The 17,538-nt window shown below is 33.3% G+C and overlaps 1 protein-coding gene across 1 annotated transcript in view; it reads right to left on the bottom strand.

The window, feature by feature from the left end:
* LOC136835818 (cytokine receptor-like) overlaps positions 1-17,538 on the bottom strand; it is a 191,670-nt gene that overhangs the window by 47,541 nt on the left and 126,591 nt on the right. The window contains 13 exon segments of the mRNA XM_067099671.1: positions 1,904-2,041; positions 2,711-2,840; positions 3,912-4,099; positions 4,377-4,532; positions 6,166-6,290; positions 7,342-7,538; positions 7,757-8,000; positions 9,649-9,732; positions 10,900-10,961; positions 10,964-10,999; positions 11,001-11,065; positions 11,288-11,405; positions 16,245-16,414. Coding sequence (XP_066955772.1) covers positions 1,904-2,041; positions 2,711-2,840; positions 3,912-4,099; positions 4,377-4,532; positions 6,166-6,290; positions 7,342-7,538; positions 7,757-8,000; positions 9,649-9,732; positions 10,900-10,961; positions 10,964-10,999; positions 11,001-11,065; positions 11,288-11,405; positions 16,245-16,414 — 1,713 coding nt within the window.

Genomic DNA, 17,538 nt, shown 5'->3' with positions numbered 1-17,538 from the left:
GTAAATTTTGATTATCATATGAACAAAAGAAAGTTATAAACATGGTTTTCTAAAACTTATAGGTTAGCATAAGTATGGGGAACCAAGTCTATTTAATAACATTTGAATCCTAAAAAATTCCATCACAAAATAAGTTCTCTGATTAAAGTTCAACTTGTACAGTTCAGTTTCTGGACATTTTGTCTGAGTCAAAAATAACTGTTTTTATTAATTTTACTTGGCTTTCGGACACACAAACATGACCAGCTAGAACATGTATAGGATTAAGCACATCAATGTGTATGGTTTCCAGCTGAAAGAAAGCATAAATTGGCAGTTTATCCATAGCTCTTGGTCAGTGCACAACTCTGGTTAACAGTCTCTTACTTCTCTGTGTGCTTTATTTTTTGCTGATTCTAATGGAAATAAGTCATTATGTGGCCTAAGAAGGTTAGAGATGGTAGCAAACCAAAAAGACTAGCAGACAGAAAAAGACCAAGTTAAAAAAGAAACTCATAGCATGCAATGAAAATGGTGTTAGCATCACTAATCTGGGTAGGGAATTTTATATACAGTATCCAAAACTACAGTTTCTTAAAATGAAACATAAAAAGGTCATCAAAGAAGCTGATGTTACTAAGGGAGTGAAATTTATTGCAAAACGAAGGTTTCAGAAAATTGAAGAGGTTGAGAAATTGTTGCTAATATGGATAAATGAAAAAGTTAGCTGGGGATAGTGTTTCTGAGGCCATCATTTGTGAAAAGGTGAGAAAACTGAATTCTGAGCTCTTGAATTCTGACAGCTGGTACATAGAAGCAGAAATTTGCACTATATATGTAGGGTAAATAACGGTACAAATGAATGTACACTAAGTTAAAACAGTACGCAGGGTAATTTTCTATATGACAATAGGTAATAACGATATTTATAATTTTGTTTTGATAAGAGCAACAACTCAACCACAGGATTAGGAAGATCAATTCCACAATCTGGTAGCAAAGGAATAAAACTTATGGGGAGCTGTGTGGTGCTTGACCTCAAAGAATAAAAGACTGTTTGAATTAATTGCATACTATCTAGTTGTGTGTGATGGATGGTACTATAGACTTGGAAGACGCAAATGAAGATGATCACAATTATAAAATATCTTATTGCACCTTGCGCAACTAGCTGATTGAATGACAGCGCTAGTAATAATATTTTGCTCAACAAATTAAGATGCAAGTCTGTTGATGAAGACTAAACAGGAACAACATTCAGGAACAATATTCAAAACATGGAAAAATAAAATAATTACAATTTTTTCTCAGGAAACATGGGTCTCTTAAAACTCTTGGAAAATTTTCACAGTATATTAATTTTTCGTGGAATTAAAGAAGGGATAGACCAGATATATTTCTCAAAACTAAATCTGAAACAAGAATGATACCCTCATTTTAATAAAAGTCATTTGTTGTTAAAGAAACAGTTAATGAAAAGATCTATGCAGGGGAGGGAATACAATGTCTTGGACCAGCCAACAATAATATTTCGAGTTTTGCAAGAGTTTAACTTCATCTCCCATTATTGCATCAAGCACTAACATTAACTCAATCTTTGTCAAGATGTAAACATCAAGTCTATGCTAAGAAGGTGGGATCAATGCAATGAAAATAATGTCATCTGTATACATAATAAGCTTGTGTGAAGGTTTCTGTACAAAGTAGAACAAGGGTTTATCACACAATAAGGAGAACATGACAGACGCCAATTTTATGTCTGATCTTGACACAGATCACCAGCAATATAAATAACACCCCAAATTCTTTATCATTCACAAAAAAATTTCAGTCTGAACAAAGAGTAAAACAATACAATCTAAATTGTACACTCAAATAACATATAACATATATAGGTAAACACGAGTATCATCGCTATACTTACTTTCCTCTGTTTCATGAATATGTTCTGTAGAGTTTACAGTGTACAAAAGCTGATAAAAACATGCTGGTCCATTGGAGCACTCATGTTCCCACTTCACATATTCATCCACTTGTGAAATATCATCGACTTTTGAAGGAGCTAAAAGGAAAGAAAACAATTTTGAAATACTATGAACTTACTGTAGCAAACAAGTATACATAAAATGCAACAAAATAAATGAAAAGTAAACATTGGCCAATTAACACATAGTTCTCATCTCTTTTCTGCAGCCTACCTAATTAAAGCCACACTTTTACTGCTCATTTAATTTAATTTTACTGCTCATTTAATTTTCCATACATAAATTTAGCTTGATGTTTCTCTCTCTCTCTCCATTTACTGAGAATATAGGTATATTAGCAGAATATAAAAAAAACCAAAAACCTATGACTTATGCACTGAACCATTCGGAACAATGGCTACTCTTCAAAATGTCTGAAATTTGTGGTTTTCAGTTCTTTCTGTAGTCAGCGCGTTACAACATACAATCATATTCCAATCCTCGAACACACTCTCTCTCTCTCCTTTTCTTAAGTGTACAGATGTTTTATGATGATGTACTGTACAATAATTCTAAAGATTTCTAATGAAAAAATTAGTTTTTACCTCCTTCCATTTTCCAGTAAATTAACATAATCATTATTTATTATAAATAAGATGGTAATAAAGATTAGATTTTTTGAAATGAGAAACTGGGACAAAAAAGTATCTAGTAAAATACAAGATTCATATTCCCACCAATAACATTTGTTTCCCTACAGCTCTTACCTCCAATCTTTGTTCTGCTCCCAGCCTCAGAAGAATAGTTTCCACATAACACATCAGTATACTTGATTTCAGTGCAGGCAGTAACTTTGAAGTTATACTTGGTGAAAGGATCTAACTCAGTCACTTTATACTGGAAATGAATAAAACAGAATGTTAAATTGTTGATTCCTGCCTACTGTCATCCTAGACATTACTGTACTAACTCATACAGTCAATACTTATATACGATATATTTATATTATACCTGTTCATGTATGTATGAACTTACAAAAGAGAGCTTGAAAGCACAGAATAAAATACAGTACCATATAGTGCAGTATATGTACAATATGGATTCTGAATATAGATGCATATGATGATTTCTCTTTTATATCAAGAACATCTAGACATAAGAAAAGTAAAAAGCAAAATAAAATATACATTACTGTAACTTAAACAAATACTAAAGTGATGGCTGACTCCCCCTCTCTATCTATAACTCTCTCTTACTATAAAAAAAAGGGAGTTTATACTGGATACACTCAATATTGGTTGCAATGCAGCCACTTTAAAGTTTATAAATGTTAATGCACCTGCAATGGTTAATGAATTCCAGCAGTGAACCACATCCAGAGAAGGGCTCTTAAGATGCATTTTTCTTCTTTCAATATTCACTAACGAATGATTCATTCTTGTCATGCATTCTAGCCTCTTAAGAATCTAACTTTTTTTTTTCATTACTTAGAGAACTGGAATTTTTAATTTTCTGATTTACAGCAAGGACTTTGTGATTTTTTTGGGCTTATCAGATTTACCAGCATCACCACTTTTATGCCCTGGGACTATATTCACTTAACTTCACATACAGGAAAAAGAACAAAAAAAGGTGAATTCAGGAGAAAGCAATGGTACTCTCCTGTACACACAGAGGGGAAACAGGTAGATAAGAGGAAGAAGGGACCAGTGAAGAGGTAGATGACAGCTCAGTATGTGAAACTTGAAAGAAAACATTGCAAATTCCTGGAGTTTTAAAGCCTAACATCGGATATCCTCCACTTGCGCATCACTGAATTTACAGAAAATCTGAGTTTGCATATGAGAACAATCTATTTCTTAGAAAAAAGCATTGGCAAAATTTTCATTCCTTTGTTCATACAACTAGATTTTTCTACTTCACTTTCTTTGAAAAACTTTGTAGAGATAATGGAGCAATAATGCTTACCTCAGTAATTTCTGATGAGCTGCTGGCACTAACACTTTCTTCTTTTGGACCATATGAAGATTCCCAAGACAACTTATATTTGGTGATCTTGCCATTCCTTTCCGAAGACATGGGAAGTTTCCATGAAAGCAATATCCACGACTGACCGGACTCAATCACTCTGAAGTCTTGAGGTGGACCACTTGGCTCTAAAATAGGAATAAAATTAAAGAATTAAAATCATATACAATAACACAATGTAAGTAGGGAATACAATTGAACTTTACCAAGTAATATCTGTCATCATAGCATAAATTTTTTCCACTATAAACTGTCTCATCTTTTTTGAATACTAACCTTACAGGAAGAAGTTTTAAGGCTGAATTTTGCAACAGCAGCATTAAAACAATTACTATAACTGTCAAACCCAAATAACAAAAATACAAATAAAAATTCTTGCTAACAGACATACAAAATACAACTTACTGTCTGGTTCAGTTTCCACATGCACTGATTTACTCCATTTGCTAAGGCCAATCTGTGTTAATATGGCAATATTGAAGATGTACTTTGTATATGGATGAAGATTACGCACAACATGCTGCAATGCAGTTTCATCATTTATTGATTCATAGGATTTTTCTGAAAGATAAAAAAAATATATTAGAACATTTGTATGTACTTTCAATTCCTCACAAAAATAACCAATTGCCTTACAATTTCCATTTTTGCCACCCTGATTAGGCTTAACCAATTGCAGAATTTAAAAGGACTCAGCTACAGAGATAGTTACTGAGCAAGACTGCTTTAGTCAGGAAAACCCCAACCTCTATTCATTAGTGCTATAACTTTTCACTCACAAGTAGCAACAAGAGTTGGTGTGTAGGGAGAGAGAAGATTACATGTGCACTGATGAATTGAATCAATGAAACAACATAAAACTATTTTCAAGATTTTTTTATGTGATCATAAGGAGACATATAAATTATTATTTCACTAATACACAATAGTTATTGGGGCAGACGGCAATTGCAGATTACTGACCTCTTTTTGGCCTTTCAGGAATGACTAGAGTTTCATAAAATTAGTACTTGCACTGGTGACTAGAATACATTCAATGTTTCAAAATGCTAACTTATGGCATTAAATACTTTAGGATGCTCATATTTCTTCATTATTCGTTGGACATATTAGGTAAATGTGCGTGAACACAGAGAAGAGGCTCAGGGAAAAAGTAGTCATCAAGGGTGATACCCTGGAGTAAGGTAAGACTTGTAAGAGTGGGACCACATAAGAAAGAGTTAAAAGAAATGAAAATCACATGGGGACTACAGCCTTAGCTGTTAACAAAAGAACCTTTTTATGTATCAAGGGAAGTGTGGGCATCATTAGTTGCAGGAGTAATAATCATTTGCACTTTTTCTGAGGTGTGAAGTACAGTGGTTTTACTTCATGAAGTAATATTACTGAAGGACTGCTTCTTCAGAAGCTGAGTAATAAGTCTTATATATGATGTTTTCTAGGCAAGATGCATTGCTGGAGACTATACAGAGAGGTGGATCTATTGTGTTAGAAAGATGAGAACTTCTGACTTTTAATTTTAAGATTTTCTAAGATTCAGAAAAATAATTAAATAAAAATAAAGGACAAGGTGTTATAATTCATGTGACTTTGATGATGTATTGTAAAGATATACTCCAACTGCAGTTACTGCCTTTGTGCAACCCATTAAAAAGTGATATTTTAAATGAGCAAGAGAGCACTTCTCTAAATGGTGGTCTGTGTCATATTACACTTGCATAAAATACAGTTTGAATCCTGTACTTTGGTTTACGCACATAGATTGGTAAATACATTGAATAGTATACTAACTGTTTTTGCTCTTAAAGATTAAGCACACCAATTACATTGTAAGAAAAATCATATCTGGAAACCACTTTGTGTACAACTAAGTAATGACAAATAATGAAATCTATACAGAGTTCTTTTGATACTAATGAAGTAATATACTTTCTCTTTGCAAATGCCACTTCCAAAATGCACTGTGACAATCATTGTCAGAATAACTTGGCTATGCAATACCGATCTTAATGTATATTTACTATTCATTTCAAGGTAAGAAGGAATTTGAGTTTCCAAAATACTGTCAGTGCAAACAAACTTATCTAAAAGAAATGTAATAACCACTACTGTACTAATACATCTTGGAATGCAGCTGCTGGAGTGTATCTTTGGTATGGAAATCATCTACGACCCTTAATTAAAGATGACTTACCAGCATCTACAGGGCATTTCTGTGCATCTCCAGCTACAGCACAGTATGAAATGTTGAAACCAATAGGCTCTGCTGCTTTTGCTTTGCAGTCAAGACTCCACTCCAGGTACACCTCCGTTGATGTTCTGAAAAGGGTGATAAAATTTATTGAGCAAGAAAGAGTTTTTAAAAAAATTGTTGCTGCATGATTGTGCACTTTCTACATAAAACTGAAATCTTCCCAATGAATTCCTAGGCAACACTGTAATACTAAGACCTACTTAAGTACTGTAAACTGACATGAACTTTCAGAAGTGGAAAACTCAAGTGAGCCAAAGGAGGATGTATGCATGTACGGTAAGTACTCTGAGACTTATTATCAAAGTGCATTACGTATAAAATGAACTGGCTGAAAGGCAATGCCATTATGATTTTGGTTTCAAACAATCTCAATTTATTGACATCTTAATTTCATTAGGTTTTAAATATACAAGGTAGACTTTGAGAATTCTTAAAGTTTTACGAACAAGTGCTTTACCTTGGCACAAAAACTAAAGTAAACAATGTTGATATTAAAACTATGGTATTTTGAACAGTAAAATATGAGTTCTTTGCTCTGACAACTAGGTAATCAGATATCCTATTTTAGTTTGTGGGAAAGAAATGTTTCAAATCAAGTTAAAGTTTAAATAATAAAATCCGAATCCAATACAGTATTTGACTTTTGATACTCTTTAAAACATAGTATATACACTTTCATTAATTACCTTGTTATTTTTCATGGTTAATAAATGTTTACTGATTACTGACATTGCAATTATGATCACTTTATTTATTTCTATGATTTTCATTTGGTGGACAGTGCAGCATCTTTCAGTCTCTCCCACGTTACGATTTACTAGCACTATGCATTACCTATTTCTAAGTGTATGAAAACAGAAAATGATCACACAGTACTGGAAAGTGTTGTCAGAAAGTGTGTTCTCTATATTTTGTTTATAATATATGCAACCTTGTACTTTATTCTGAGCTATTGTCAGTACAGTACATATGAAAATTATCATTCTTTATCTGTTTCCAAAACTCCTGGGTGGATTATGAAACACGCTTGATTCTTATGACTAGTTTACTGTGCAACTTGAATTATTTGAATAGTTATTTGATAGGATTTCCTTTAAAAATTTAAAGAGGACTTACACTTCTGAGACTGCAAAATGCTCCAGAGGTGGTGGGTGGTTTCCAAAACTGGCTATGCAAGTTAGCCATTTAATGCCACTGGATGAATGTGCTGAATTCACAGAAATGCCAAACATGTAGAGAGCTGTTTCATCTAAGTGAGTTATGTTCTTTACATTCAAGCCTGGATCTTCAATTATTTCCCATTCCAGCTTATCCTGAAAAAAAAAAAGGGGGGGGGAATAAGTCATACCTCCAAAGACACATCCCACAATTTATTCATACGGTGAATTTGCTTATACTGTATAGTATGACAAGAACTGTACTTCTAACTGATAAATATAAGAAAGGAGATGAAACAAACAGTTCAAAAATTAACAACTTATTCCTTACATTTGCGTCATAACCCATTATGGTATTTAGCAATTTTACTTACCTGGCATCGCTCTTCATATTTGATCTTTTTGCACCAGTAAAGTGTAACAGTCTCAACACCCTGGGCTTCTGCATCATCAACACGCCACTTCATGCTATATACTGTTTTATTGGCTTCACTGTATGCTATAACTTTAAAGAAAGTGGGTTGTGTAAGCAACTCTGCTTTTCCTGGAACCATTACAATAGCTCTTACATTGGCGTTCAGAGGAGGGCCTTCATCATTCACAGGTATGATTTCAAATCTGTAATGAAGTAAGCACAAACAAGAAATATGGTATTATTTACGACAGGAAAGATATACAACAACAAATAATGCTCTACATGCAGCATAACAATACTGATATAAACCAGACATTTCATGGCAAATCTCATGTATAAATCAAATAACTAATAGATTGCTTGTAATAATTCCAAATTATCCCAAAATCATAATACCAATATGTTTATAAAAAAAAATATGCAGACTCAAACAAGGACAGATCTCTATTATGTTATAAATATCATTAGAGATGGTTGGCAAAGACAAATCATTTTGAAAAAGAGAAATCTCACTAGATCTCTGAGCTAAATATGTATGCAGCTGCTACAGGAAGATCTTATATATTTAGCTCTTTTTTTACTTTCCATTTATTCTTCACAACTTGGTCTTACTCGAAATTAAAAACATCTTTCCATATTTATAGATAGCCATATTAAGGGAAAATTTATTGCATTTTGGTTTGCTGTCTAACCATTAAAAATCGGATTATTAAGGTGACAGCCTTTGGCATTGGAAAGTGGTTAGAAAATCACTGCTGGTAACTACTCTATCAGCATGTATGTGTTAAGGTCTTTGACAGTGTATTGTATATAACTTCTATTCTGATCAATCGTGTAGTGTTATCATCCCTAAAGCATGAATAATGGGCTATAAAGTAGGCATAAGAACCTAAGACGTAAGTTTCACTTGGCAAACAGGAGATAAGCATTTTGAAATCTTTGTAATTTATTTATTCATATTATGAATATGATGAAGAGTAACTGCCCTGACCACAAGATTATGCCTTTGTGCTACAATTTTGGCAGATCATAAAACTGAACCCCATTCAATCTACCAAGGGAAAATTTGTACAGCAATGGCAATAAATAGATTCAGGACATTAGAATTTCTATAACTAACTTTTCTTATATCACCAGTCAAAATCATTTCTTTCTTCCCTAAGAATTCCCTAATAACAATCCCACCAGTTGGAAACTCTAGTTTTGGCCAGGTGAGAATTATGATGGCAGGTAGTGCTCTGCATGCACATAGAGGGTATATGGCTTCCCATAGCAACAGAATACTTACTAAAGAGGTCTAACACTTCTTTTAAGAATATCTTTGTCTCTGTTTCTGTTTACAAAATGATGTTTCTATTTACAAAATGATTTTTGTTTCAAATGTTGTACTTTCTTAATAAGTACAGGCTAATATATAAACTAATTAAGGGCCTAGACTCAACTGTATGAATTAAAAAATATATTATTATTATTATTATTATTATTATTATTATTATTATTACTGAGGGTAAATTAGGATTTTCTTGAGTATCCTTAAACTGGTTGTAATGCTTGTAGATTTTAAGTGTATCTTTGACAGTATTTCAAAATTCACAGTCAATAAAAATGGTTCTAATATATCCCCATTTTTATAGAAAGTAAGTGTTCTTCAAATATTCATTATTATTATTATTATTATTATTATTATTATTATAACGAAAACCAAACCAAGTATATCCCTGTAGATTAATGAATCAAACAAAGAGCTCCAGTCATCTGGAGTACATCAAGTATCTCGTCAGTGATGAAAAGAATAATTTACTTTGCTGTAAAGCATTTACTATATAAAACAAAACACCATTACAAACCCACCTGTAGGTTAGATCTTTTTCCATATTACTGAATTTTGCATAAGACTCCTTAATATCAACCTCTGCAGAATCTTTTGCAATCAGCCTGGAAACAAACAAAAATCAATAACAATAACTGACAATTCATTCTCAAGAACATATGTGTTATGTTATGATGGAAAGCAGTTAGGTTAATGTATTCAATGTTCTTCTCAACAATTCAGTGTTGACTTCAACATGCAACTGCTGAGAAAGAAAATAATGTCATTATTATCATTACAAGACAAGCTGCAACCCTCGCTGGAAAACTAGAACAATAGAAGCCAAACAGTCACATCAGTGAAAGCAGCCCACGACAGAGAAGGAAAATAAAGAAGTATGTAATGAAGTATAAAAAGAAATAACAAAGGAAAGCAAATAATCTAGATAACAGCCAATAAGATAAATAACATGGTAAAGTAACTCATTAAATTAATCATTATTCTGAAAATATTCTCCATTTCTTATAGCTGTTCCATTCCTGAACTTATAGAGTGGACTTATCTATGAATGACTGTATGTAGGGTGATGACAAGCACTTTCTTTGCATCCAATCTTTTTTATGATCAATAGATCTTAGGACATTTATTTCTAATTATAAAGATATCAAGTGATAATATCTGTGTTAATAAAATCTACAGCAAATTCTTAGTCATGTGGGATCATGTCTTCCTTTATTACCAGATTTTTAGTAAAATAACTCTAGTTTTCACCTCTTTATCAATCCATTAACAAAAAAGCATGGGAGTGGAACATGAAGTAATTCAGACTAGTGTACATAAAAATGTTCTTCTGCCCATTCTAAACTATCATAAAATGTTATACTAGCATTTTCTAAAACATCAAGAAGTCTGGTCAGTGCTGCCTACATCAGCTTGTGATAGATGAAAATCTGCAATATCGGACAGAAGCATTACCCTAAGGAAGGACCACTAGCAACACACATTATTACTTATTTACATAAGAAATGTTTCTATTTCTCTACTTTATTTTCATTTTATTTGAACTGAAATTCATTTTTCTACATAATAAATAAAAAGATAACGTTCAATTATAAAATGTACATCAAGTTTAGGATTCATGTTGAATACTTATTAAGAGAAGTATTTTTGAACTGGTAATATTCTAAATGTGTTTTCAGAAGTCAAATTACTGCTCTTATACATTTTACTTGCAATGAATAGCTACACAGGGACATTAGATAGTAAACATACTAAAGCAGACAAATACACACCTGTTGCTTTTGTCATCATATCGCTTTGATGCTATTGTAATGTAGTTATGCCCGTTATAGTAGTGAGTGGGTCAACAATTTGCCATAAGATATATATGTCCAGTATGAAAGTGTTCTCCCTCTACTTCAAATATTCCACTAGTTGTCTTGGGTGCTACTGTTGGATCTAAAATAGTAGATAATGAGTAAAAGTATCTATAATAAAAAGTCTCTTCACACTTCCACATCAATCAGAATAAATACATGGTACTCAATTCTTCTAGTGATATGCGCTTAACAATAATCCATTTCTCACTAGACTTCTTCAATATCCATTAAAGCTTTACTTGATGGGTAAGTTCTCTTTGTAAGAATAGCAGCTTCAGACCATGTGCGTAGTCTTACTCACCAAACCAGTATGAATCATGAACACGGAAATCATACTGTATGTATGGAAGGAGATTATTAATTGTTCTATTGTGTCTCCTGGACTCCATCTGTCTGGTTCCACTTTTCCAGCTAATAACCTGGAATGAGATAATGAGCAAAGATTAAAATTCAATTCAAAATGAAAGTATGTATACATACACATATATAGATAGATAGATAGATATACAGTAAATGGTCTTTAACTTTCATTGTTCTTTTTTGCACATCGTGTATTCACTATGATCTCACTCTTACTTGAGAATGGGTTTAAGTCACTCAGGAAGAGAGAAATTAATCTGCTATTCCCTGGATTCAAGAACTTCTAACTTATGTATCTGAGAAAACTCAAAAGTTCAAGAAGTCATTGTGGTTTTCAATATATATATATATATATATATATATATATATATATATATATATATATATATATATATATATATATATATATATATATAAATGAAGTCCCGGTTATTGGTACAGGTTCCGTTCTGACAATGTGATGATGATGAAAATCGCCTTTTAAAAAAATTGGCGATTTTGAAGGCACTTATCATTGTGATAACTGAGATCGACACCTCTATTAGGTATGTAGTGAGTACTGTACCTGGATTACCGGTGTGATAAGTGAAATTGGAAATTTTCACATAAAACAAGTGTCTAGAACTGATCACCAACAAATGACCCCACTGACAACCAGGGACTGCTCTTGTGTATATATATATATATATATATATATATATATATATATATATATATATATATATATATATATATATATATATATATATCATGCTATATATATATATATATATATATATATATATAACACTCTGTGACAAATGAAACTATCTTTCCAACAACCTCACCAGTTTTACATCTGCAAACGTGAACATGAAAAGAAATAAAATTCCACTTCAATTGTTTTAACTGCTAGAACTGTGGGTTCATTCACCCCCTTCATAAACTTTCTCATTCATTCCAAAATGGTTAAACTTTTAATCCCTTCTCTCTGTTTCAAAAATGACTGCCTAAGGCCTTGTTTCCCTAGTGACCATCCCGAAGATGCCTTCTGACGAAGGCCAGACAATGGTAAGGGAGAGGTCAGAAAAGAGAAAGTTGACGCCGCATCGCCGAAGTCATGATAAACTCTCATAAGGTCTGACTGGATGCCATGCGCTCGATATAGAAAACAGGATGAAAGACTGACCTTTTGCACCATCTATCTGATGCCCAGGCATAATCCCCTGAGATTATTAATACATGATGCAACTGCAGTTGTAGAGAAATGCTCAGAACTCCTGGGACAGATGTCCTTACCTTTTGCTGTCCCTTGCCCTCCACGTGTTGGACCGAGTTTGAAATCCAGTATACTTTTGCAGTGGCATCCCCTAATTCCCTCTTCCAGAGTTATGGTTGCCATATTGAACGGCAGGACATCGTCATCTTGATGAAGGTAATGTACCAGAGAATAAGGTTTACTAGTCAGTCACCCGATCTCCTGTTATTTCTCTGTCTGAATTATTTTCCTATTTCCATTGTGCGATCGCCTTTCAGTAATTTGTGTTAACATAATTATGCATTTAGTGTTGAACTGAGTTATTTGGCACCATTTGTACAGTCCCTCCAGTTCCCATTAGTCTCATTGTTCTTACAAGTACTGTAACTGTCTTTGCATATATTGCAGATAGGCCTCAGCTGTGGAAAAACCACTGGCTCTATCCATGTGCAGTGGCTGCATGCTACCCCACTTCTCCCCCTCTGTGATGTTTCCTGTTATGAAGACATCATCAGATAGAATACTTCTCTGTGTTAGGATTCATTCATTGTAGGCCCCTTATTATTACCTGCCCAGTAGTTGCGTCATTCTTCTAATCTCTGTTTATTATGTAAATATAATTAATTAAGAGAACCCTTGAGTTTATGTAATCTTCCCTCACATGAAGAAGGCTGTAAGCCACAGTATTTTCCTTGATTTATTTGACTACACAGTTGCTTTAATCATTCATTTTAGTCAGATGTTTAATAAAATACAGCAGATTTCTTGATAATGTAAAAACTACCTGCGATTATCTGTTGCCGCCCAGAATCAAGTAAGTATCCAAAGGTACATTCGTAGCATCAAACACATATATACAGTGTGTCCTTGACTTATGGCAATTCGATCTTATGGCTCTTTTTCAGCGCTGTTAACAGCATTTTACAGTGCTGTAACTTGTATGTTGCACCAAGTTATGGCGCCAGTTATGGTGCCATCAGGGCCACTGACGGCGCTAATGGCAAGAACAGGTATCAAGTTAACGATTAATTTAATGCGTTGTAACGATGCATCATCAAAAAAGATACGGCGCCAAAAAACTCAAATTCACGGTGGGTAAAATGCGTTAAACCACTGATAACGGTGAAAAATCGACTTACGGTGGAAATCTCCTTCCAGCATGGCACTAGAACGGATCCCCTGCTGTAAGTCAAGGATGCACTGTATATATATATATATAAGGTAACCTTACAGTATATATATATTTTTAACCTCTGATAAGGCTGGCTAGCCTTCATTGGCAACCAGTCCGGTTGAGCTTCAGAACTGTCATGATGTACGTAGTTCAATTCCCCAGACTGGCTGATGAAGAGTTAGAGAATTTGTTTCTGGTGATAGAAATTCATTTCTCGCTATATGTAGTTGATTCACACAGCCGTAGGTCCGTTGCTAAGTAACCAAATTGGTTCTTAGCCACGTAAAATAAGTTTATCCTTGGAGCCCAGCCCTGGGAGAGCTGTTAATCAGCCTCAGTGGTCTGTAAAACAAGGTATACTTTATTTGATAAGGCTGGCTAGATGCAATAAGCACATAGAAGAGAAGATGAGACTGGAATTTCCTTAACATCATTAAAAAAGATAATGTTGTCTGGAGAGCATGTAGCCTCACTAATGCCTAGACACTTCACCAAAGTAAAATACATTTAGCTTGTTCAATGCAGATCAAATGGTAGCCATGTTTACCTTCTTCACACTGTTCTGTGTTTCCACCCAGATTAGGACTGAACTTTTACACATTAGTGGTTTTTATAGTTTCCTATAAGTTACCTAAAAATAGTTTCATCAACCAAGTAACAGTGGAGGCATCAATATCCTGAAGCCGGAAATCTGAAGTACATGAGGAGCTGATAACCTTTCCAAGTGAGTCTTTTCAGCCTCCCTATTAGTTCTGGCTGTAAATGACAGCTGAAGATTTCACTTGGTTATTAAAAGCAAGTAGAGACTATAACAAAGGCTGATATCCTGAGAAAGCCCTTTCCTGTGGCTGATTAAGTTTTTTCTTCCTAATAGTTCAGGCTATGGCTGACAGGTCGAAATTTTACTTGGTTCTTACGAGCAAGCAGAGGCTACAATAAAGGCAGACATTCCGGGAAGGCCCTTTCTTGTGGCTGATGAGATTTTTTGGGTTATAAATAACTGCAAAAAGGCTAATTCTTTCATCACTCTTGGATTTCTTAGCCTGAATTTTACATACCTTCAAGTGAATGTTTATCAGATTTTATGGATATCCATTGTTAAGACACTTTAAGAGATGAGGGGGAAAATCAAGACACTGATTACGAGTGAACTCATGAGACTAGAGCCACTATGATATGATGAGGATTATATCAAGTCTCTCATCCATGATCACAGGAGCTGTTCAGGTAAATGCATTTGAACACTACTTGCTATTGACTCGAAGGTGGATTTCTTGGCCTGGGTCTGGCTCAATGCTAGTCCTGGCTGTGAACCTACCTGGTTTATTGCCTCAGTCAATGATCTACAATGTCCAGGACCTCGTTCTGCCTGGTCAGACCCTTTCAAATCCCAGCCAAAAGCAAGCTATGGCCGAGTTTTTAGAGCATTTAATAGGAGTTAGAAATAAAAAAAAATCCAAAACAGTAGAAATGATATTTACCTAGAAAAATTGTGTCAAGCCCTAAGGAACTGACTTAGACATTCTAGATACTGTATGCTGAATTGTACTTAAAGACTGTTTTAAGAAAAACCAGAATCAAGTGGGAAGGGCATCCAATAATACCGGAAAAAGGAAAAGTAAGAGGAACATGGGGCTTATCTACAAAGGGGGTACCTGTGCTTGCCTTGCCTCTTAAAGAAGAAAATTTTAAGTCTAGAAAAACAAGCACAAGAAGAAAACTTTAAAGCTAAGAGCAAGAAGAAAACTCTAAAGCTTGGCACTAAATGAAAAAAAAGTTTGCCACTCACCTGTAGTGTCAATATACAAAAATTATATGTGGGAAGACATGACCAGATAGGCATCATGAGGCCACATAGTAAGAAGAGGACTCCTTCCCTTACGCTCAAAAGAGCAGTGACAAAAATTGTCTTCAGTGACATTTTTGCCTAACAGAAATGTTATACAGTACTACATTTATCAGTTTCAATTAAATAATAATTCTGGATACTTTTTCCATTAAATAATAAGAAAATGATAGCAATAAAGTATACATAACATATAAAACTAAATTCAAAGTCAGGAAAAATTGTACACAATATGATTAAGACTGTCAGACAGAACAGGCAGTCAATACAGTAAACATATACAGTATTAGTATCACCTTTATATGACCTGATTACAAATTTAAACATTCCTTTTTTTTAAAAGATCTATACAACTGCTGACTTACACAATGTGAGAATTATTGGAACTTTCACAGAAAGTGACTAAAATATAAACTATGTACAGTACTGTACAATGTACTAATCTTCTAATGTGTGGATCATGTTAACTGAAAAAAGTACCTCTGTTTTCATAAAATCTCACACTTACGTAGTAAAAAGCGATTACAAAAGGTAAGTACTTCGCTTGATATTCTTAGCCCTAAAAGACTGAATCTGGATTCATGGCAAAAGCCTAAGTGATGAGCACAACATTCAGGAGAACTTTTTTATCTCATACTTACCACCTTCCATGGAACATCTTCCAAGACATCACCATCAAGGCGCTGTCTGTAGGCAGCTTCACATAAAACACGACCAAATGTATCCATTGGATGAGGAAGTATCCAAGTTAGGGTAACATTGTGTGAACCATCCACAAGAGCTGTCAACTTTTCCACAGGATCTGGGAGGACTATGGATAAAAACATACAGCAAGTGTTTAGCAACACAGAATATCAAGTACCACTATTGTGAAATAGTTATTCTCTAACATTACATGAGTCATGAAACTGAATAAAATAACAACACATAAGAAAGTTTTAAAATTAATGTATTGAAAAATATCTAAGCAAGATAAGCTTGATGGTCAATGAAAACTAAAGTTGAATGATTAATTTTGCACAAATTGAGAATATTGAACATCTACTTATATCAATTAAAAAATTTTAATGATTAAAACAAGCATAAAAAGCATTAATAATAATACACACACACACATATATATATATATATATATATATATATATATATATATATATATATATATATATATATATATATGCTATATGTATGTATGTATGTATGTACTGTACAGTATATATACTGTATACACAGTACAGAATACAGATACAGTATAGGGATTATGAACGCTGCCAGTAGAAATAAAGTCAATTCTTGTGTGATTGGTGTCAGAAAGCAAACTGGGAAAGAAATAAATAGATTTGTTCATAATCAATTGCAGAAGTAAAGACTACAAAAGAAAGTAAGTCTGTTTATAAAATTTATTCTAGTTACATGCTAAAGAAATAAGTTTGATTGCCATATGAACTGACTGCATGTATCCATTGGATTCATTCCTTCAAGTAACATTCTCATCACAGTACATTACATAGATTGATGAAGCTGCAATATTATGGATACCATTAATGCATTCATTCTTATAATTAAAATTTTTGTAAATTATAAATAAATTTTATAAAAATATTGCACACTTGTAACAGACTTTGTTAGACAGAATAGTTTATAGGATGGATAAAGATTTAAAATAAATCCAGTCTATCAACATACACCAATATGTTTGTTTACAACATACACACAGACACTTTTTATACTCAGCACACACACATATATATATGTATATACATATACACACACACACACACACACACACACACACATATATATATATATATATATATATATATATATATATATATATATATATATATATATATATATATATATATATATATATATATATATTATACATATATAAAATTTATATATATTAGTATGTATATATATATATATATATAT

The sequence above is a fragment of the Macrobrachium rosenbergii genome, chromosome 55, assembly GCF_040412425.1.
Source record: "Macrobrachium rosenbergii isolate ZJJX-2024 chromosome 55, ASM4041242v1, whole genome shotgun sequence".
In the NCBI taxonomy this organism is placed as follows: Eukaryota; Metazoa; Arthropoda; class Malacostraca; order Decapoda; family Palaemonidae; genus Macrobrachium; species Macrobrachium rosenbergii.
This window is presented reverse-complemented; position numbering and strand designations above follow the sequence as displayed.